We start from the raw sequence: 21,730 nt of genomic DNA, 5'->3' as shown, positions 1-21,730 counted from the left end.
GATGAATCCCACCACGTTTCTGTTAACCCTATTATGTCTGGGCCTGAACTGGCTATTCTGAGGACGAGTTCCTCCCCTTTATTCCCCATACTACGAGCACTGGTATATAGGCCTTGCCTAGCTGCGTGTGCCATCCCCCGATTTGGGAGACTGTCCGGTCCCCTGTTTCTTACCTGGGCACTCCTTGCATTTGTCACCTGTCTTGCTCGGGTGGTGTCTTCTCATCTTCCTGCAGCCCCCTCCCCCAGCGAGGCTAGTTTAAAGCTCGCCGTATGAGATCAGCCAACCTGGAAGAGAAGACACGCTTGCCTTTAGGAGACAGGTGAAGCCCATCCCGCCCCAGCAAGTCCCCCGGCCAAAAGCATGGGTCATTATCTAGGAACCCAAGGCCTGTCTGGTGGCACCAACTGCGTAAGCGCCGGTTGACCTCGCCAATGCAGGCCCTGTGTCGCCGTCCCCCTCAGCCTGGGGCTCCCTCACCTGCTCCTCCAGGGCCCTAAGTCATGCACAGGAGGGGCAGGCAAGGGGACCACCAGGCCCCCCCCCGGCATCCCACCGAGCCCCCCCCACAGACAGGGGGGCAAGGGGCCACCGACCCCGCCATGAGCTCCGTCTGGGTGGAGGCCTCAGAAAAGCCCATGGCAGGCGGCCGCGCCCGGGCAGGGCCCTGACAGCCGCGCTCCGCAACAGCCGCGCTCCGCATCTGCACCATGTCTGCAGAGCTGCGCCTGCTGCTTTTGCTTGCTGGAGGAGCCGCTCTGGGCAGCTACCTCATGCTCGCCTTATGCGAACGCCGGCGCGCCCTTACAGAGTGCGCCTGTTTGCATGCGCTGCCCGCGCGCGGCTCGGGAGCGTGGCTCCCTGTTGGGCGAGATAAAAGGGCTCCAGAGGGCTTCCCCTCCGGTTCCGCCTCAGCTGCGCTGTACCCTCCGCCCCACTTACCTTAGGGGAAAATCAGCTGTTGCTGCCCCCGCCGCTGTCTCCTCCGCAGCTGTTGCCTTCGCCGCCGAGGTAAGGTGGGTACATGTGTGGCACACATGCGCCCTGCTCCCTCTGCTCCTCCTCCCCAACTGGTTGACCCGGGGGGCTTCTCCCTTCTCTTCGTTGGTCTCCACTCGCCGTGCCGCTCAGCGTGGCTCCCAGTGAGACCCCCCTGGACCGGCACTCGGGGTCGGCAGAACAGCCCCGTACTTCTGCGCACGGCCCTGAGGCTCCGTGCCCCATCACGGTGGGATGCGTTGCCCGAATTCAAAACTCCCCATTGAAGCAATGGGCCAAAGAGCCCGTTGTGCCATTGTACGGGGGTTTGGAAGCCATCGAAAATAAGGACGGTTAGAAAGGGTGGGCACAAGGGCCATTGTGACTTTTAAATGCATTTAATTTGTCATCATGAACGATACAGAACGCCGGCCTATTGTCAGATATGGGCATGAAAGAAAGGCCCGTTGCTCTGGGGACTGCCTGGCTACAAAAGAGCATGTCCTGATTGAAGAGCAGGACATATGGCGGGGGCCTTGGGGGATCTAGAACAATGCCCCTCCATCAACAGGAAATGAGAGCCAGGCACCACACTAGTCCCTCTGCGCAGCCACCGGCATCCTACAAAACCCCTTGCACCAGACAGGTGCCCTGCTGCTGCTACCACCGAGGGCAGGTGGGCAATGGGGTCCCTTCTCCCAGCATTCAGGAGAGAAGGGATAATTCATCCAACAGCTACCCTTCCCAGGGCAAGTAACTACTCCCACCCTTCACCCACAGACAGACCCTCTATAGTAGCTCCTTGCTGAGGGTAAGGGGCTCCTAATCTGCCCCAGGTGGATGGCAGGTATTGCCTAGTGACACAAGCATCATCTCTGGACAGCACAGGAATTGAACCCTAGTCTCCTGAATCCCCGGTCCAGTGCCTGAACCTCCACCTTGGTTTATGGCACACTGGGCTTTGCCCCAGACTGTGCTGTGGACCCCTGCATGTCTCCGGTTCCCCTCGCTAAGTGGGAACACTCTCCACCTGCCAGGGATGTTGCGCGGATTAATTAGCTCTGGGCAAAGCCCTGTGAGATCCTTGGATGAAAGATGCTATAGAAGAACAGAGCATTAATTTAATATTATTAAAGTAATTGGTTAGTGGATAGAGAGCAGAGGGTTGGAGTTAACCATATTTATTCTTCCTGGGAGCTGAGGAGGAAAGCACATCCCACATGGGTCTGCGATGGGACCAGGTTTCTTCATACTAAAAAAGGGAGACAAAGCAGGACCTGGGACTGTTCGATGTGCAGCGGATGCGAAAAGAGCAGGAGCGATTATGGCATGGAGGGAAGCAGGTTTTTGTACACTGTAGTCTTATGAGAATAAGCTCGGGGGTGGGATATGGCATTTTATGTGTCTTAAGTGTAACACGATGCCATTGGGTGGAAACACTGCCCAAGCTAATTATAGTGTGAACAGCACTGAATTAGATTATGCAGCAGTGGAAACGGATCCAGGCGTATTGACAGACCTGATGTTTTCGTTACTGATGTTTTATTAAAGGGAAGCAGAATTATTGGCAGTACAAGGTATTTTCCTGTGTAAGCAGTAATGGAGAGGGCATCGGATGTGCCAGATAAGGGAATACAGCAGAGTTAAAGAAACCTTTTGGGGATCAGAGCAGATACAGACTTTTATTAGATCAGGCCATGGAGCGGTTTGCATTTAATCAGGCAGTTCGTTCCATAGCTTCCCTTGGATGGGCCGTTCAATGCCTCACATGTGAGGTGCATCACATTTCTGCGGTGGAGCTTGGTTTCTGCAAGTGCTGCTTAACATAAGACTCCTCCTTTTCCATTATGTATAACTTTGCCACACTCGAATTGTTTGGCTGGCCGTTTCCTGCGCTTGGCGGCTGCTTCAAGTGGGCTGCTTGTTTGCTTGCTTGCTTGCCTTGATTTTTAATTTCATTAAAAAAAAAATTGGTCCTTTCTGAGAACAAATGCAGGGCAAATGACTTTGCTTTGCCCACTTTTATGGTAGCAGTGGCATGGACAAGTGGTAGCACCTCCCTACATTGGGACTTGTAATTCGGTGGAGGGGTCAGGTCCACGCACCTTTTGCGACTCCCGTGGGAAGTCACCCCCCGTTTGGCCACGGAAGCAGCCTTTGAAGCACCAGGGCTCAAAATGTCGAGCGGGCCAGAGTCTTGGGGATGGGACCAGGAGCTATGGGTCCACGAGGAAGCCTGGGGCTGAGGGGTGGGAAGGATGCAGGAGCTGAGACAAAGCAGAGAAGAGCAGAGACAGGCTGTGGTGGACAAAGGTAGACATACCCATAAGCACTAGGCTTGAATCCCACATTCCTCTGCTGTCAGGTAGAGATGCCTCTCATCTTCCTCTAGCACTGAGGTTCCCACAGAGGATGGCAATGTGCTACCACTACTGCTTGCCCTGCTAGCCCAGGGGACAGAGGTCTGTGCTGCAGATCTCACCTGCTGCTCGGTTCCACCCGACAGCTTTTCTGTTCAGCCAGCTTGTGCTTGATTTTGTCATTAGGATGTTAATTAGGGTGTAATTAAACCAAGTGCTAGGATGCATATGCATGCAGGGGGTTGGGGAGGGGTGCAAATTAGAGGTGCCCACAGAGCTTTAATTCTGGCATGTCCAAATTCCCGAGTCCTTGCTTTTGTAACCTTAGCATGACACCAGCATAGTTTAGGATATACTTAGTAGTGCTATTTCCACAGCACCATGAGGCCTCGGTGAACTCAGGGCTTTGTTGTAAAAGTCAGTCCTGGAAGCCAGCCCTTGCCCTGGAGACTTCACCATTGAATCACGTATTAGATGATAGTACCCAGGTGTCCTGACAGGCCTTATCTCCCCTTCTAAGCTCCCTAACTCACTTCTGGCTGCCTGCTGGGAGTAAGGGCTGACCTCAAGGGCTGACACACCAGAAGCCTGGCTTCTTGTCTGTCTCATTAATATTAGGCAATCAGGACATGTCCCTAACGTTGCAATCAGAGGAACGGTTTGTAAAGTCAACTCCCAAAACTCATCTCTGCAATGCTTTGGTTGTCCGATATCAGGCTGGCCGGAGGTCTTTCATGCTGGACTGTTCCCACGAGGGGTTGCTCACGTGATAGTGTTCCCTTCTGTATGCTGCTGGGATCTTTGTGCCCATTTGGTTCTCTGAGAGTGCTGTACAAGGATCTCCAATGAGCATTTCCCACTGGCATTTGCTCAGAGATAAGGGACTTGCGGTTTACCAAGCAGTTAACATTGTCTCCTTCCAGCCCTCTAGAGACCCAGCCTTTAAAATCCTGCATGCAGCACACAGCAGCAGTAAAGCAGACTCCTGGGATGCTAAAAGGGGTGCATTATGTCACTGCCCCAATATTTTGCTGCTATCATCTTCCAAACCAGGCTACAACTTCTAGGGAAGAACTGAGATCTGCCGTGGGCCCCCTTCTTCCACCAACTTTCCCCCCACCAAGAAAGATTCATCAGTTTGAGGTTTAGATGACAATTCTTGTTTCAGCCAGGTTCAACTAAAAGAGAGAAGCCCAAAGTTTGGATTCAGATCCAGGCTTCCCCAGGGATCAGAAAGGCCAAAATCTTGGGCTTGGTTTGGATCTATTGGGAACTCTTGCCTTGCAATCAAAGCCCTTCTGTGTAATATCCTGATTACTTTAGCCATTTAATCTGTCACGCAGTGGAACCTGGAGACCCCATTCATGGGTCAAGGCATAATTTTTCAGAGCACTGTGTATACAAAGAGTAAGAGAGCATCCCTTTCTGAACACGTGATGTTTTGGGGGACAACCATAACACAAATACCTCACTGGAAATTGAAAAAGCCAAAGTATAGGTAAATAATTTCATATCAACACTTAGCCTTTATAGGTGATTTTAACAGGGGTAATAGCACTTCTAATAACAAAGGCCATTGCTGATGCCCTCTGCAAGTCCATAACATTAACTTAATGGTGAAAGTAATTGGCCTGGAAGAGGAGCTGTCCTTGTAGATTAACCCTGGGATTTCTAGGTGATCTTTTCCTTCTAACTGCAAGGGGTTGGCAATGAGTGTGAGTAACATTTCATGTTGGTGAAAAGCAGATCAGGGTAGAAACAGTCTCAGCCTTAGTCATTCATATTAGAGTCCCATATTTACACCTTTGTAGGATCACAGACAAGCAAAACTGGAAGGGACTGCAGGAAGTCATCAGATCCGGCACTCTGGTCCCTGCGTGAGGCAGGACCATCCTTGACTAAACCATCCTGTCCAAGTGCTTGTCCAGCCTAGTCCTAAAAGTGCTCTCCTGAATGACTACAAGGCATCTTGCCCCCAAAACCCCAAGAGCATCCTACCCTGCCACCGGTAAAACAAAGGGGCAAGGGCTGTTGGAAAGGACCAGAGTCAATATGAACTATTATAAGACCAGTTAACGCCCATCACAGTCTGAGTGCAGCACCTATATGACTCAATTCTCACAGCTGCTGTGAAACAGGGAAGTGGCTATTAGTGCATTTTGTAGATGAGAAAAGCCGAGGCACCAGGTTGGCGATTCATGAAGGAGTCATGTCTTTGAGGTGCTCAGTTTGGGACACTTAGGACCTGGTTTTCCAAGGTGCGGGCCACCCAGAGCTTCCATTGCTCTGCCCTAGGGTTGCAGCTGCCCTACATCTTTAGGATTTATCCTGGGGTATCCTAAATGAAGTTCTCCAAACCAAAGTCCATTCTCAACAATTGGATCCTAAATGACACACCTGTGTAGGCACCCATAAGGCAGTGCAATGTGGGAAGCCATCAGGGAGGGGCATGGATTCCCCTGGAGGATTCCTTCTCCATGGAGTTTGTATGTTGGGCACAGTGTGCAGCCCCTACGATGTGCAGCTCCAAGGTGATTTCAGTTCTTACTCTCAAGCTCTGTTGAGTTGCAGTGACCACAGGAGTTGGCAGGTGCCACCCGTACGTTATCAGTGTCCTTCAGAAGCTATAAATTAGCTGAAATATTTAGAAACTATTCAGAAGGAAGATGCAGCTCTGTGAAAAGGATTAGTTAGCTGTTGCCTGGATCAGTGGGCCCGTGGACCTTGAGGAGCCCAAGAACTGCATTCCAGGGTCCTTCCCGGTACCCACCAGACAGCATTGTTCGGGGATGCCTGACCTCACTGAACTTTGTGAAAAGAGAAGCTTGCTGTGTATCAGGCATCAGAGGGACTGCTGATAAGTTGCTGACACGAATTGCTTTTGTCTGTCATCGTTTGTCTTGTTACTATGCGTAGTTGTGTTTTTCTTAAGTCAATAAATCTTTCTTACCTTTCTACCCCCGACCACACTTTCAATCCTAAACCCTCCGCAGGCAGCTAAGACACTGGTCACCAAGCTCTCTGTGACCCATGGCTCTGGGTGGGTGGTAGTATCCAAAGTCATAGGAGTCCACGTCTCCAAAATCCCACTGGTACTCGCTGACAGCTCAGCAAGGAGGCCAGGGGTCGTGGGAACCATGGAGGTTGGACGAGCTTGGGGTTGAGGTACGTAGGGTTGTCAGGGTGAGAAATGCTTGCATTGCTCTCTGCTAGTGGGGAAATAGAGGACTTGCCTCTAGAGCTGTTCACTTCCCCACAGTGCCAGGTGGAGTCATCACACCATGCTCATTCCTGCCCATATGGAACGGGATGGCCTCACTCCATGTCCATGTTATTCCTCATTGCAGTGGCTTCATTGCCAGGGATGCTGTCTGTGTAGGGCTTGGAGCCCCAGCGAAGTCCACTGGGTTGTGCAGTGATTCCAGCCTGCAGGAAATGTGCTTGGCAGCTCCCACTGCAGTGTTGACAGGGCATGGTCTTCACTTCCTGTCCTAAATGGGTCGTGGGACCTGTTGAACCCCTGCCCCATTGGGCCTGATGATAAAGTCCGAAGATCCCAGGAGATGGTGGCAAAGGGTTACTTGTCGAGTCCTGCTTTGTCCTTGTCGAATTGTTCTCGTTGCATCCCACATGACCACGTGCCATTGATCCCTGGCCTACTCTGTTCCCCTTACGCAGGTGCACAAGGAAGGAGAGATGCGAGCGGTCCAGCGAGCCCCGGAGATTCGCCTCGGAGATGAAGCAGTGCGTCCGGCTCACTGTGCACCCCAACAACATCTCTGTCTCCCAGTACAACGTGTTGGTAAGAAGCATTGATCCTCCCTTCCTCTGCCTGCTCCTCTGTGGGAGCAGAAAGGGCTCCCCTGATCTCATGACCAATCTTCTGCCCCCAGTTAATATGCTCAGACTCAGCATTCATAGGAAGAAATGCCAGTTTTAATGGCTGTCTCTGATCCATCTGTGTGTCTCCATAGAGCTCCCTATTCCCCTGGGTTTCATCTTGACATACACCGGGGGGGGACTTTTTGTCTTCACTGTGAAGAGCTGAGTGCAGTTCAGAATAGACTGAGCAAGTCCGTCAAGGAGACGTGTTTATACAAAGCACCATGGCCACCAATGAGGCTAGGATCAGTAACTGTGTGTGAACTATGTTTAGGTTGTAGAACTGGGGCAGGTAAGAGGAGGATGGGGATGGGGACCATGATCATGTCCTCTGATTTCCTGTCAGGGTATGTAGCAGTGTCTCTTTCTTGGCCAATCAAACAACCCGAGCTTGACACAGCTTTAACACAGAACACCCCAAGCAGAGGTTTGGAGATCCTAGAAACCGCAGCTTTCAGGACATGTCTACCAGGGTCCATGCTATGTTATCTCTAGCCCTGGTCTTTGTCCACACTAGCTTGGGAGCAGACAGCTATTAAAGCCAGCAAGTGGTATTGCCAGACTTCTAGTATTGTTCAAAATAAGATGCCAGTAGAGTAATAAGTGTTATCATTCCTTCTGGAAGGAACTTTTCTGAGACTGTGAATTTGCTGTGGAGGAACCATGTGGTTTCATCTCTGATGACACCAGTGATAGCTAGAGCGGTGCGTTGTTCACACTCTCCCACTAAGGACCGAGCTAGGACCCCTTTCATACTGGGATTGGAAATGATGACCATGAAATGAAGAGCTCCAACTCCCTGCAGTATCTCCTTGAAACAGTCAGTAGCCCGCATCCTTTTGGGGTTTGGTGGAGTTGTTCGGCTGTTGTCCATCTCCGGCTCTTAGGGCCATAGTTTCTGAGATTTTTTAGCCATTTAACAAGAAGCCAGCCAGTCAAATCCTGCATGTCCAGTTGTGGCTGCTTTGTTTCATCCTCTTAACTTTCCTGTGACTTAACTTTACCAGACTTCAAACAAGACTGATATGAGACAGCGTAAGTCCTTTGTTCTTCCGGGAGTTCAGGGTTTCTTTATTTTTATTCTCTCAGTTGTCTCTTTGAATTCTTTTATGTTAGAATAAATCCTGGGGGAATGACTGAAAATGAGACTGGGATATGGAGCCTTTCACCTCTAGGTTACCGTGGGGGTGCAAATCAGCTCCGAACTATTGTGATCAGAAGTTGTTGTCATCAGATCACTGTCCAGGAGTGTGTGAAATGAGCCAGTGGATATCAGTGAGCAAATGTCCCCATCCCAATGGCCACCATCACAAATGGCTTCTTGGCAGACCTAAAGGAAGCCCCGCTTTGATACCATTAAGTCTTGGGCACATCTGGGTTGGGGAGGCTCTTCCACATTGATGCCAGGTTCTTCCCCAAGGTGAGGGTAGGAAGCATGCCTGTCTGGTCAGCCAACGTTTTGACCAATGACAGGGAGCATCCACATGACATTGATAAGCCAGCTCCTTCGGCATCATGGGTGTCCAGGCATGTGCTTATCACACCTGGTGCTAGTTCAGGCCCATGCTGCTGCCGTGGATTGTGTGAGAGAAGTTTGCTGCATTCTCTGCTCACAGCTGGGCTGAGGTGTTGCAGGAGTCCCTAGATATCAGTGGCCCTCGACATGTGGGCCTAGGCTTTTCCCTTGAGGCTGTGCTCTGATAGGTGACGTACCTGCAGTCTGCATTCTGCACACTTATGAACAAGTTCCCTCTATGGAGAAGCAGCTGAGAGAGAGCTCTGGGCATTTCCTCCTCTGCTGATGGTGGTGTATTAACAGAGAGGGAAGAAGGTCAGATCTGCAGCCATTTGGTAGGAAGGCTACTAATCAAGCCCATCTAAGTCCTCAGGGCTTCTTGTTTTCTCCTCTTCCTGTCCAGTTCTAAGTCAGCAGGCACACACCTTCTTCACCAGGCAATGAACTGGCTCACATGGGCATTGTCTGCTAGTCAGATCAGTGATCCATCCTCTCTGGCCACCACTTATCACAGGGTGGCTCATTCTGGATGCCTTCAAGGGAGACTAAAACTCTCATGATGCACCTCACTGGGAGCATCTACATGTGCACCATTACTATGCAGTAACTGAAAATTACTGCACAGTACGGGAGGACATCTACACATGCACACTGATACTGTGTAGTAACTATGCCGACTCGGGGTAAGGTACCTGCAGGTAGCAAATTTACTCCTGAGTAGTTACTGCGTAGTAAGAAACTTGTAGGCACCTTACTGCACAGTAACCGTGTTTGTGTGGGTTGACTTGGAAGTAACTTTACTTCCAAGTCAGTGCATACACAGCATTATTGCACTGCAATGCCTATATGTGTAGATGCTGGTCTAAGAACTGCTTACTGTACAGTAAGTTACTGTGCAGTAAATGCACGTATAGGCACACCCACTAGGTGGTAATATAGCAGGGAATTAACTCTCTGAACAAATGAATCTATAAGGTGCTATACTGCCCTGCCTTATGTCAGGGAAAAGAGTGGGTGCTCTTTTACCCCTGTTGCTGGAGTAGATGGACCCTCTGCCCTCCGAGCCAGTTGCTGCCCTTCCTCTGCACATAGTTGTTTCTCCTGCCAGTCACCATTACCTCAGAGGTGACTACAACCCCTGTGAAACTCAGATGCTCAGAACCAGCTCATCTAGCAGGGAAAGCATATAAGACACCAGCTGAGCACCCAGAATCATGTCTGCCTCCAGTGGCTGGCCCCCGATCTTTGCTAATCCCTAGAGGTGGAGCTCAGGTCAGTGGCCAGGGCTGGTTGTGTTGGAAGCTGAAGCACGCCTGTGCCTGGCCAATCCATCTGTGGCCGTGTGCATGGCAGTGGCAGGCACAGGTGGGTTGGGGATACCCAAGCAAGGCATCCCTGAGCACAGACCTGCCACTCCAAGTGGCAAACGGCATGACTGCCCCACATCTGAGCAGAGACTTTCTGGAGACTGACTGGTGAGGAAATGGCCAGCAGGAGCGTCCCATCCCTCGCCGTGGGGCAGGACCGCCTGAGCCTCTGGCAGAGTTGCAGCGATGCCACTGTCCCGCTAAAGGGAGCGAATGCTTTTGGCTGACTGATGGCTGTAACTAGACTCTCTATATGCAGGAACTTGGTGCCAGAGACCTCCCTCTGTGGTGATGCTAGGAGAGGAGGCGTAGAGAGTTAGACTGGAGCGCTACAGTTTCTCTGTAGTCCGCAGAGTGCCTCTTGTGAGTAGCAGTCACCTTCCTCAGAAACCTTGTGCCGAGGGGCCAGCCAGCCCTCGTCTTCACAGGCGGCTCCTAAGCCCCCCTCTAGTATCCCACTTGCATGCCCGATACCGAGCACTCCACCCCACCACCCTGACTGTCCCTGCCCAGCACGGAGACACTGCCTCGCCACCCACCACTCGCAATGACATCTGCATCCCATCCCCACCCCCCGACCGGTGCTTTCTCTTGAAGGAGGGTCTGTGTCTAGCAAGAGGCTCTTTGTCCAACCTCTCCAGTGTAATTCTCTTCTGTGAGCCTCCTCTCTCGCTGAGCTCAGTGCTCTCTGTCTGTCTCTCCCCATCCCGTTCCCCACCCCCAACTACTTGCAGTTGGTCTTGGAAACCTACAACGTCCCAGAGTTGTCAGCTGGGGTCAACTGCACCTTTGAGGACCTTTCCGAGATGGACGGCTTGGTGGTGGGGAATCAAATCCAGTGCATCTCCCCTGCTGCTAAGGAAGTGCCCCGAATCATCACAGAGAACGGTGAGTATGCGACGCCCTCCCTGCCCGTGCCACCCATCTTCCCTTCTCCTTGCTCCAGGGACCTGAGCATGGCAAAGGGGCTTGGAAAGACACTGCAAGTTTGTGCCAAAAAACCGTGGCTGAGTTGCTGCAACAGTGTGACCCGCTGGTGGCCGAGAGCAGCAGTGGATTACAGCGCATGTCCATATTTGAGTGCACCATCAGGTTCACGGTGGGCTTCCTGGGGAGTGACTGTGTCAGGCTGCTGTCTCATGGGGAGAATGAGCAGGCCTGCAGCAGTTATACAGGATGGTCACAGATGACTGCCTACTGCAGCAAGAAGCCTGTGCTGCCTGCCTGACTTCCCTGAAGCCTTTTGAAGCTGCCATCTCTTGCTTTTGCTATACTTTGAGAACTGCAGTGGTGACTTGCATCCTGGTAAAGGTGCCCTGAGAGACCCCACTGAGCCATGAGCCAGGCAGCAGCACAAAGGCCACCTTTCCTCCCACCTGTTTCAATCCTAAGCAGCCAGGAGACAGTTCCCACTGAGTTGAGCTTGCTTACCAAGAAGCAGGCACAATAGTGCTGGTGGAGGCTTCTCTAGAGTAGATGCTTGTCCTTTAAGGACCACCAAGTTAAGACCTGTTATCCAACAATCTTTATGTGATGGAGGCTGGGTGAGTGCCTGCAGAGAGTATCTTCTGGAGCCTAATTTTCAGAAAACCCGAGCATTTGCAGTCCCTTCTGTTTTAACAGTGGGTACTTCACACCTCTGAAGACCTAGGGCCTTCTGTGCATTGCTGGAGTATGGGTCTTAACCAGGGGAGGAGAGGCTCTGGACCCATGCCTCAGGCCCTGAGCCCTCCGGTTCTGGTTTTCATGATACGCGAGATGCTGGCAAGGTCATTAAATATGAAGCAGTTAGCAGAGCTGTCAAAGCCATCGGCAGCAGATGGGCAGCAGTGCTGAGCGCTGGCAGCAACACGTATTTAGGAGTGTGTGCGTGTGTGCATGCGCGTGTGTATTCGCAGCCAGAGATGAATTGTCAAGCTTGCTTTGGCCTGATTGATTAATGACTCTTTCAGGTGAGGAGGAAGATAATAGAGGTGGAAGGGCCAGTTGGGTCAAAGCCTTGAATTAAACATGGGCTCCTTCCTCATCAAATTACTGCAATTATTTCATCTGAACAACATTCACTGCTGATGGCACCAAGGGATTTAATCGGGGTCTGTTGTGGGGGGAGCACAGTGGCTGGAGCTGGAAAGGGGTAATGGGATGGAGTGACATGGAGAGGGGGGTGCAGGCAGGCAAGGGGAAAGAAACAGGAATGGAGAGAAACAGTGAAGGGAGTTGGGATGTGGATGAGGCAGAAGAGAAGGTGCCCGGGTTTTTATCTCTTATACCTCTTTTCACTCGTGAGCTAAAAAACCGAAGCGCGAGGCCCTCACGGAGATGGGAGAGGCTGCAAAGCAAGCTCCCGTAATGCTTGACATGCATGTGAAGGGCCTAGCTAAGTTTTGCAGGATCTTTTCCCTTTGTAGCTGTTTTTAAGTGGTATTAAGTAAAGGTTCTGCTGTTGTGCCTGAGTTGAGCATGGTGGATTTGGCACTTTTTAGTGCCTGCTCCAGGAATACCAGGCAGGCCCAGAAAGCAGGTGCTGTGCAGTCAGTGTGCCTGTACTCTTCTAGTTCTGCTTCCCAAAGCAGTGGAGGGAGGTGAGGTAATGGAGTCCGAGCCTATAAGTAAGGAGGGTAAAATATAGCCATCCCAAATCACCCGCTGTGCTCGCTCCACCTAAATCATCACAGCGCTGCCTCAAGCCCAGAACTGGTGATGTATGCTTCAGGCTGTTGATGGGGATGGTCTTTTGTAGGCCTAATCAATGAATTAATTAAGCTGTGCTGAATGGGTCTGCTCAGTTTTAATTCTCAATAAAAATAAGTGTTAATCTAACAGCATGGAGGCTTCTTGGAAGGAGCAAGCAAAAGGGGAACAATGATGCTAAAGGGTGGGAGTGGGGGAGAGGGTCTGGGATTGACGGCACCGCAACCCTTGTCCCTGCAGAGTTCAGCATGCATCTGAGTTCGATGTTTCCAGGGGGAATACACAGGGCCCCCAGCATATGGGAGTCGTCCTGGAAATCCCAGAGCATGGGCCGTACAGTGATAACCACCATCCAGACCTGCCTCCCACCTGTATGGCGTTTACAAGGCACTTTTCCCTGTCTGTCTAAATGCAATGGTCAGCCCCCTCTGCAGTATCCCTCTGCCACTGCTCTCAAGACCTTGGTCTCCCATGCCTGAGAGCAGCTACCAAGGCAGCCCTGCAATGACTCAGTTGGTGCATTGCAGGGTTGAGGCATCCCAGTACATGAGGGTGGGCAGGGCACACTCCTGGAGTGCCAGTGCCAGGACCTGCTGCCGTTGCAGTGTAGATGCAAGTGGGACTACATCTCCTGAGTCTTTTAGCTGCTTGGAAAATGTTGCCCAATAGCTTATTGCCTACCACCATCTGGTATGGAACGCTTCTACCCAGGGAAGTATCAGCATCTGCCTCCCCCCACTCCCTTATAGCATCACTGAGGGGTTTCCTATAATTGGGTAGCATTTGCCTTGAGATGCAGTCAGAAAAGTCAGGGCTGGAAAAGACCTGGCTGAACTAGATGAAATCCACCCCACGTGCATGGAGCAGGCAGGAGTCTGCTAACGGGACAGAGCAGCAGTGTGGTGCTATACATTAGTCTTGGCCTGTATGGGCTGCTCCCTTCTCAAGGGCTGGACAGTGAGACGCACACAATTCAGATACCCAGAGCACTGGGCTGGGAGTGGAGAGATCCAGATTTTATATGCACCTTTGTCTCTCACCTGCTGCGTGACTGGGAGTGAGGCACTCCTGCTCTTGGTGCCTTGTCTGCCTGGTCTGATTAAATGGCAAGCTGTTTGGATAAGGGACTCCCTGTGCATGTGCGTGTATGAAACAGTGGAGGCCCTGTGAAACACTTGGCCCCCATTGGCTGCATTGTTGTGGGTCGTGTGAAAGCGCAGATTTTTTGCATGGTTCTTCATGGCCAGCTTGGTCACCAACACAGCAATCCCATCATCTCTCATTGATCCTTATGTCTCTTCTGCAGGAGACCATCACATCGTCCAGCTCCAGCTCAAATCCAAGGAGACGGGAATGACTTTTGCTAGCACCAGCTTTGTCTTCTACAACTGCAGCGTCCACAACTCGTAAGTTGGGTCTCTCACGTGCAATCTCACATTGATTCTGTTGCAGCTCCATATGCTGGCTGGTACAAGGATCCCAATGACTGCCAGTTAGGTGGGAAGGAGTCCTGAAGTCATGGCTGTGAGAACTGGGGTGCCTCCAGGATCCCCTCCCCACTGGTGTAGAGGGTGCATGTAGACTCACAACATACAGAACATAGGTCATTAGTGCCACTGATTAGCCTGTTTCAGGTGAAAGGTCCCAAGATGGCATAGAAACACATTTCACCAGCAATAAGCTGCACAACATCCCATTCAGTCCTTGACTTCTCTGCTGAGCCTGCCAATAAGGGAATTGGTTGGTGTCCTGGGGCAGTCATAGAAAAGTCAGGCTGGAAGGGACCTCTAGAGGTCATCTAGTTCAGCCCCCTGCCTGAGGCAGGTCATTCCTATTCAAACCATCCCATACAAACCATCATTTAAACCCTACATAAGACTACCATCAACCCTGACACAACACAGACTTGTACTGTAACCTGCCACAAGTGGTGGCCAGGGTGGATACTGCCAATTGAATCAGATTAATCCAGATTCCAAACCCACTTCAGTAACCCTGGAGTAACTCACTAGCACCAGCTGTCTCTTCTACAACTGCGCTGACCATGACTCCTTAATTCATAATCTCCTGATATGCCTCATCCCCAAATCCACCCTTAGCCCCCAGCTGGAATACTCAGGTGTGCATAGGCAGAAAGCCACATTGAAGGAGTTGACTGAGAAAGGACTGAGTCTGGACTTTTGCAAATAGCCCTGCAGACTTACTGCAACAGGGCTATTCATGTAGGCTTTCATGCTCCTCACACCTATGGCACTACCAATCCTTGCCTATGATGTCAGCCCCAGTAAAGTCAGTGGGATAGTTTCAGGTGCCTTCTGTGGCAGGCCAACAGGGGGCGCTCCTACACTGAGCCCCCTACCTCACTGCACCCGACCAAAACCATGCTTCAGGTGTCTCCCCTGGGGTGCCTGTGTCTGGCAACTCCGATTCCTGGAGCACACCTGCAAGTCTGGGGTAACCACTGCCACCACCCGGGGTCTGGTCTTTGTTAGGGCTCTGTGCTGCCCAGGGTACAGAGATCCTGTAGACCTTGGGGGTGCTTTGCCCCCCAGCAAGATGTATCTGGGTGCTTCTTATAGCCTGAAGCATTAACAGTAGCCTCCCTTAGTCAGCTGAGCAAGGGAGCTAAAAGGCTTGCCTAATCCCTCTCAAGCAGGTACAACAAAGCTTGCTGTAATGGGTAGCTTTAGTGATGGGACAGGGTAGTCATGGGGAGGGGTCCAGGTCAGAGAAGTATCAAAAAAACCAACCCTGAGCAAACAGAAGTGGCTTGGTAGCTTTTTGATACGCTTCTAGATCACTTCATCCTAAATTACTAGCTACAATTCAGGTAAGTTATTCACATTTACAGCCAGAGTCTGACCAAGGTCTTTCTCGGCAGCTGTGTGGCTGGTTAGCTGTGTTCAAAAACATGTCTGCCCCCTTTCCTTCTGGAAGGGCTCTTATACACCTGTCGTGACCTCATCACTAAGTTCCCACTAGAAGCAGCCCCATTGGCTGCTGACTGGTGCTTCCAAATGACATCAGCCTTACCAGGTGAGATGGCTAGGCACATGACCTGCAGTGGTGGGAACCTGAGACAATAGAGGAGCAGGTTCCCTCTCCCATTCAGATTTGTACAGCCCAGTCAGTCAAGTAGGTAGGTAACACGGGGTTGGACTGTCTGCTTTTAGCAGTGAGGTAGACTGGGGTGTGATTTCTCCACACCTAGCACCAAGCTAGGTACCAAATCTTGGTAAGTTTGGGCCTTCAATCAGGAGGGCCAATAAGTGGTGGGGTTTCCTATGACATTCATGTGGACACCATTCTCTAGGAGCTGATCTAAGCACCGCAGGCTGATTTCCCATGGGGTCACTTTTTCCATACTGGCCCTGCCTCCCATCCAACCAGTTACCAACACCTTCTGCAGCAATGTGGGGACAGCACTGTGGGAACCCTTGCTGAGCCTCCGAGCGGGAGCACAATCAATTCAACAGTGTCATTGCTGCATTGGGCACTGGGTGCGTGAGCATCACAAGCAAAGCCAATGGGCTGCCTTGTAGTAGCTTGCTCTGGGGGTGCTGTGCTCCCATCTCCAAGCCATCGGCTTCCCCAGACAGCTTTCCAGAGGGGCCAGGAGGAGGTAATTATTACTGCAGCTCAGCAGTTCGTAAGCAAAGGCAAATCCTATTTCCATGTTTCTGCAATTTTGACAAACAGCAGCAAGAGGAAAAAAAAAAAAGGCAGGAAGAGATGGCGGTGTTAAATATTTATGGCATGTTTTGGTTTCCGACTTGACAAACTATAATACACTATCCATTTTTAATTTGATTTATCAGAGCGAGTGCTTGTTACCCATTTGAAGAACAGCTCACTGCGCTGGGGCGGGCGGGGGATTGAAGGGGAAGGAGGTTTCTCAGGGAGGAGAAGGAGAGGATGTGTGAGTGCATGTGTCTGCGCTGGGGCTGAGAGATGGTTTCAGACCTGCGTGTTTAAACAGTGAAATTCCCCTCTGTGCTCCCAGGGGTGAGCTCTCCGGCCAGGTGAGCATGACAGCCGGTGGTAAGCAAGAGCTTGCACCCTCTGATGGCCCTTGTGGTGGCCTGCGTGCAAATTGGTGTGCATGTAAAACACTAAGAACCGATGAAGGTGCAAACTGGAAGCATGGCTGCCCTCATAGAAAATGGGGCTTGACAGGTCATCTAGTCCCTTCCCCTGCCCCGGGGAAGGTACAGCCATAGCTAAATGCTGCCTGGTCTATCTGGTCTTTTCCTTTAGGGTCATGCATGTAACAAGGAAGCCAAATCCAAGCAGGCTGTAGGTGGAAAGTGAACTGGGGAACTGTCCTGACCTGAGCCTGGGTGGGAGCTTGGCTTCCCCAAAGGCATCCCCTCCCCTCTGCCTTGCAAACAGACACATCTTCCCTTGGCATCTCTATTAATGGAGCAAAATTGGGTTAATGCCACAGTCACCAGAAGTCTGTGCCCTTCCCCAGCTGGACAGGGACTCGGTGGGGCTGATATGGAAAGAGCCACCTTACTGCCGTGGACTGCCACATCACAATCACATCCATGTGAGTCTGGGATGCAGCTTGCTGCACCTGGTTCACAACATCAGTGGCAGTGCCCACTCTTTACACCACCTTGGCCCCACAACTACATCCTGGCTGGCACCAGCTAGTTCTCTTGCTGCCCACGTCAGCAGAGAGGCCAAGGACTAAACAGTGCACAAGGGCTCCTGGTGCCAGCAGTGGCTGGGATCCTACCTGGGCACTGCCCAGGATGAGCTCGTTCATTATCAAAGCAGCCGTGCCCTGCCCTCCCATCATCCCAGGCAGTGCGGTCCCACTTGCTTTCCTAGGCACCAGGTCCAGTTCACCCCTATGCATCAGCATCTCACCAGCTTGCCCCAGGGCTATGCCAAGTTCTGCTCTCGAATCAAGGCAGTTTCTCTTGACACGGCCCTCTCTCACGCCATCACACCGCCCCATTGTGCTGGTGTGTGAAGCTGGGTTGGCCAAGTGATTTCCTTTCTGTCGGTCCCCAGATGCCTGTCATGCGTGGAGAGCCCCTACCGCTGTCACTGGTGTAAATACCGTCATGTCTGCACGCACGACCCTCGATCCTGCTCCTTCCAGGAAGGCCGTGTCAAGCTGCCAGAGGTAAGGAGGGCCATGGGGGCCATGGTCTGTAGGGCGGGGGGAGGGTACCGCCATGCTCCAGGATGACTTAAACTCCCCATGCCTGCCCTTTCCACCCCTTCACTGCGACCTGTCACCTTCACCACCTCTTCCCGTTCTCTCCTCACTTTCTTCCCCCACCAGAAGGTCTCCTTCCATCGGATGCGTGCGATGCAGGCTGGCATCTTGGAGGTCAGACTCACAACCAACCCCCTGCTTCCTGGCTTTCCCCATCTGTTGGCACCATAACAGGTTGCACATTTGTGCCGGGCACCACCTCACAGAGCAGGCACGAGATATCTAAGCGCTACCGCCAGAGAGTTTGCGTGGGGACAAGAACAGCCTGTTCAATCAGGTGTGGGAGGGAGGAGAGTGGGTTGCTTCTGTCTTAAAGCACTAGCATCATGAGACCCCAACGAGGAGTTGGTGCAGCGCCCTGGTTGTCAGAGCATCCAGCAGAGAGGCTCTCGGAGCCGGCAGGTCTGGCACAGCTCCCTGTCAGCGCCTAAGTGCAGGTGTATGGTGCTCTCGCAGGCTGGGTGGCTGTCCCTGCCACGCATGGCAGAGCAGGCCCCACAGATACATAATGTGCTGTCAGGCCTGGGAAAGGATGGCTCGAAGGCCTTCATCCGAATGTAAGACATGAACGGAGGGAACGCGTTTGCTCGGGAAGCCATGGCGGCTGCCACTGCTCGCTGCTCACTGACAAGGAGGTTTCTAGGCTCTGGAAGGAGGGGAAACAGCTGTGTGTGTGCATGTGCCTGTGCATGCATGTGTGTGTGCATGTGCGTGTGCATGCATGTGTGCACCCTGTGGAGGGAGAGGAGGGAGAGCAGTTGCTCGCAGACTTAATGGGAGTCTTGAGACTTTAAGTAACCTGGAAGGGCCCCACCAAGGTGTTCAGGCACCTGACCCCCCTACTGATTTCCCAGGAGTTGGGAGCCTAAATCCCTTCGTGGATGTGACAGGAAGCAGCCCACCCCCAGCAGAGTCGAGGGGGTGACCTAGGTGCTCAGCCAGGGAGGGGGGAATTGGGATGCAGTGAGCAGTCACATCCAGGGGAACTCAAGAGGATAAATGACCTAAGATGGTTTGTTGCGTGCTTGGCTGGAGGGACCAGTGTCCCTGACGAGGGCTGATATCTCACGAACCATCAGGCACGGGGGCTGTTGATCAACTCCAGCTCTCTGGTGACGCGAGCACATTTTGTTCTAGCTGGAAAGCTTCCCAGAGTACAAAGCTTAATATGGATGACTCTGAGAGCGTGCTCCTCTATCGTGCACTGTGTCCTATGGCTGCAGAATAGCCCTGATGCTGGACCCTGCAGCAGACTCTTAGAGACACCCCCCAATCTCCCGAGTCTCCTTTCTTCTTGAGCGTGTCTGCTGGCTGACAGTTCAATCCTGGAGGCAACCATCTTGAACTGCAGTGACAACGGTAGAGGACATAAATAATTCATGGGCCAGACGTTGCCAGCAGTTGGTCCTCTGGGAGTCAGCCTTTCCTGGTAGTCTGTTGTGAAACTTGCTGGGAACTAGGCGGGCAGGCAGGCTCGATGGCTTCCCTTCAGATGTCAGATGCACTGGCAGCCCATCCGGTGCCTGGGAAAGCAGCATGGTGTTGGGGCCTTTCTGTCTTCAGCTGGTGCCATCCAGGCAGGGCCTCCCCTATTGCTTTTGAAAATGAGAGATGGTTTGGTTAGCTCAGCTCTCTCCCAAATCACAAACACAGGCAGTGACTTAGGCAACTCCCTTATATCTTCATTTGATTCTCTTCAGAGGTAGCATCTCCAAACAGCAGAGCCAGGAGGCTATCTAGGAGGCTTTGCTGCATGGTATGAATTTGTAAGGCTGCAGCCTGGGTCAGCTTTGTAAGGCTCCTACCCTGCAGCCTTTAAGTGCATGGACCGGTTTATACTAATCGAGGCCAGCTGACCCCCAGACCCTTCCCTTTGCTTGGGTCTGGAGCTGCGTTTAAGAAACTCCTGCAGCACTTGAGCCTTGCTGTGCAATGCACTGGTGTTCAGCCTTTGAGCAGCTCCTGCCCCAGCGACGTCTGTGCTTCCCTGGTTCCTGACTCTGCTTTCGGCTTGCTCCTGGATTTTGGCCTCAGGGTTTTCCCTGCAGATCTGCTTCCTGACTCCTGAACCCAGTTTGGCTTACTCTTGGATGCCACCCTATGGATTTCCCTTTGGACTTGGTAACTAGGTTTCTGATTCCCAGCTCCTGACCCTGGCTTGGCATTTTAGCTTCTGACTTGTGGTTTCTGACCCTTACCCTGCAACCTCCAGCTCCACACCTTGCTCTACCTACCAGCCTGGTGGACCATGACAGGATTGCCCTCTCAGTCACCTGGTTAATGGAGGATAACCCAATACTTCTAGTAACTTGAAAAAAAGTTCATGATCTTTGGAGAAAAGATACGGGCCCAAGCATCTTTCCCCGGGCAGGAAACTACTTGCATCAGATGACATTACTAGTCCAGCCATGTCATGGAGATGAAGCCTTTTTGAGTATTAGGAGAGAGTCCAGCATATGGAAGGAAGACTTCCAGAATCAAGGGCATCCATGGTGGTTTGGCCCAGGAGGACAGGAAACACTGTGTGGTTGTGTGGCTCTTCATGAGTCCTGGACTTGTCACCAGATATTTGTCATACCCCAATTAACAAAAACAAGGAGAAGACCTCCGGGAGTATCTAGTCCATCCCACAAAGATCAGTAGAGGGTTGGCCCTACCGTATCCTATACATATCACTCATTTTGAGTGGCACAAGTGCTCTTCTTCCACTTCCCAGAAGACCCTATTAACAGCCTAACACATTTCACTAGAAGAGACTGTTTCTTAATATTCAGCCAACATTTTCTTCTGGAAACTCTTTTTCCATGTCTCCTAGTTGTATCCATTTCTGTCCTGGCCATTACTTGCCAGAACATCACCACTTGGGCGGGAGCCTAGATTCGTTGAATCATATAGACCTTCCAGCTCCTGAAACCATATGGACCGGACAGCTGTCCCTCACCTACCATCGGGAGCCTGGCATGGCCACCAACTAGTTCCTGGACTGCTCAGTTCAGGCATCAGCTGGGATGTAGTTTCTGCCTCGTACAGCCAGCCTTCCTTGTGACATCTTCCCCAGCGTCTGGGCCCTCAAGCGTAGACTGTTTTCATTAGTCTTTCCATCCTTAATATTTGCGTTGCTGCCTCAATGCAGCCTTTTTCCTTCTTCTTCTTCGCTGGGGGGCTTTCACTTCTGTTTGGAGGGAGTACCCGCTGAATCGGTCTGTCCCGAGCAGGTATTTATTCCCACTGTTTGGTGGGTGCAGGTTTCCAGCTTTCTGCTGAGCATCGGAGCGTGGAGCGTTTCCAGGAGCGTATGGTCCCATTGCACCAAGAGCCGCCTTGCCAAGTAAACAAACATTGGTGAGACTTTGTCGCGCATGCACCCGCCAGCCGCTCTTCCCCTAGTTACTCATCGCTGTCAGTGTGCCAGGCTTGTTCCTTCTCCCCCACAAGCTGGCCTTCGCCCCAGCGTTGCTGTCTTCTCTCGCCCACTCTTCTTTCCTACCCATGCGGCATCTTTCAGCCAAACCCCGTGTGGGCCGAGTCTTCCCACTCATGTAGCACGTGGTCCACGCTTTGCACATTTGAAGGTGGATCGAAACATGCAGACATGCCAGTGTGCTTCCAGAGGCTTGTGCTTAGGTCCTGGTTTCATCAGATGCCTGCCGGTTTATGCAGGAGTGCTCTGACTGCCTTCCTGGTCTCTTGTGGAGCCTCC

At 51.9% G+C, this 21,730-nt stretch overlaps 1 protein-coding gene across 1 annotated transcript in view; it reads left to right on the top strand.

Annotated features, from left to right (window-relative positions):
* The window catches only part of PLXNA4 (plexin A4), a 660,133-nt gene that overhangs the window by 432,456 nt on the left and 205,947 nt on the right, over positions 1-21,730 (top strand). The window contains exons 5-8 of the mRNA XM_019509620.1: positions 7,017-7,140; positions 10,838-10,991; positions 14,101-14,200; positions 17,820-17,934. Coding sequence (XP_019365165.1) covers positions 7,017-7,140; positions 10,838-10,991; positions 14,101-14,200; positions 17,820-17,934 — 493 coding nt within the window. The remainder of the gene's footprint in view (positions 1-7,016; positions 7,141-10,837; positions 10,992-14,100; positions 14,201-17,819; positions 17,935-21,730) is intronic.

Source organism: Gavialis gangeticus, unplaced genomic scaffold, assembly GCF_001723915.1.
Source record: "Gavialis gangeticus isolate Ggan-Ray unplaced genomic scaffold, GavGan_comp1, whole genome shotgun sequence".
NCBI classification, from domain to species: domain Eukaryota; kingdom Metazoa; phylum Chordata; order Crocodylia; family Gavialidae; genus Gavialis; species Gavialis gangeticus.
Note: the sequence above shows the minus strand (reverse complement) of the source record. Positions and strands in the feature narration are given on the sequence as shown.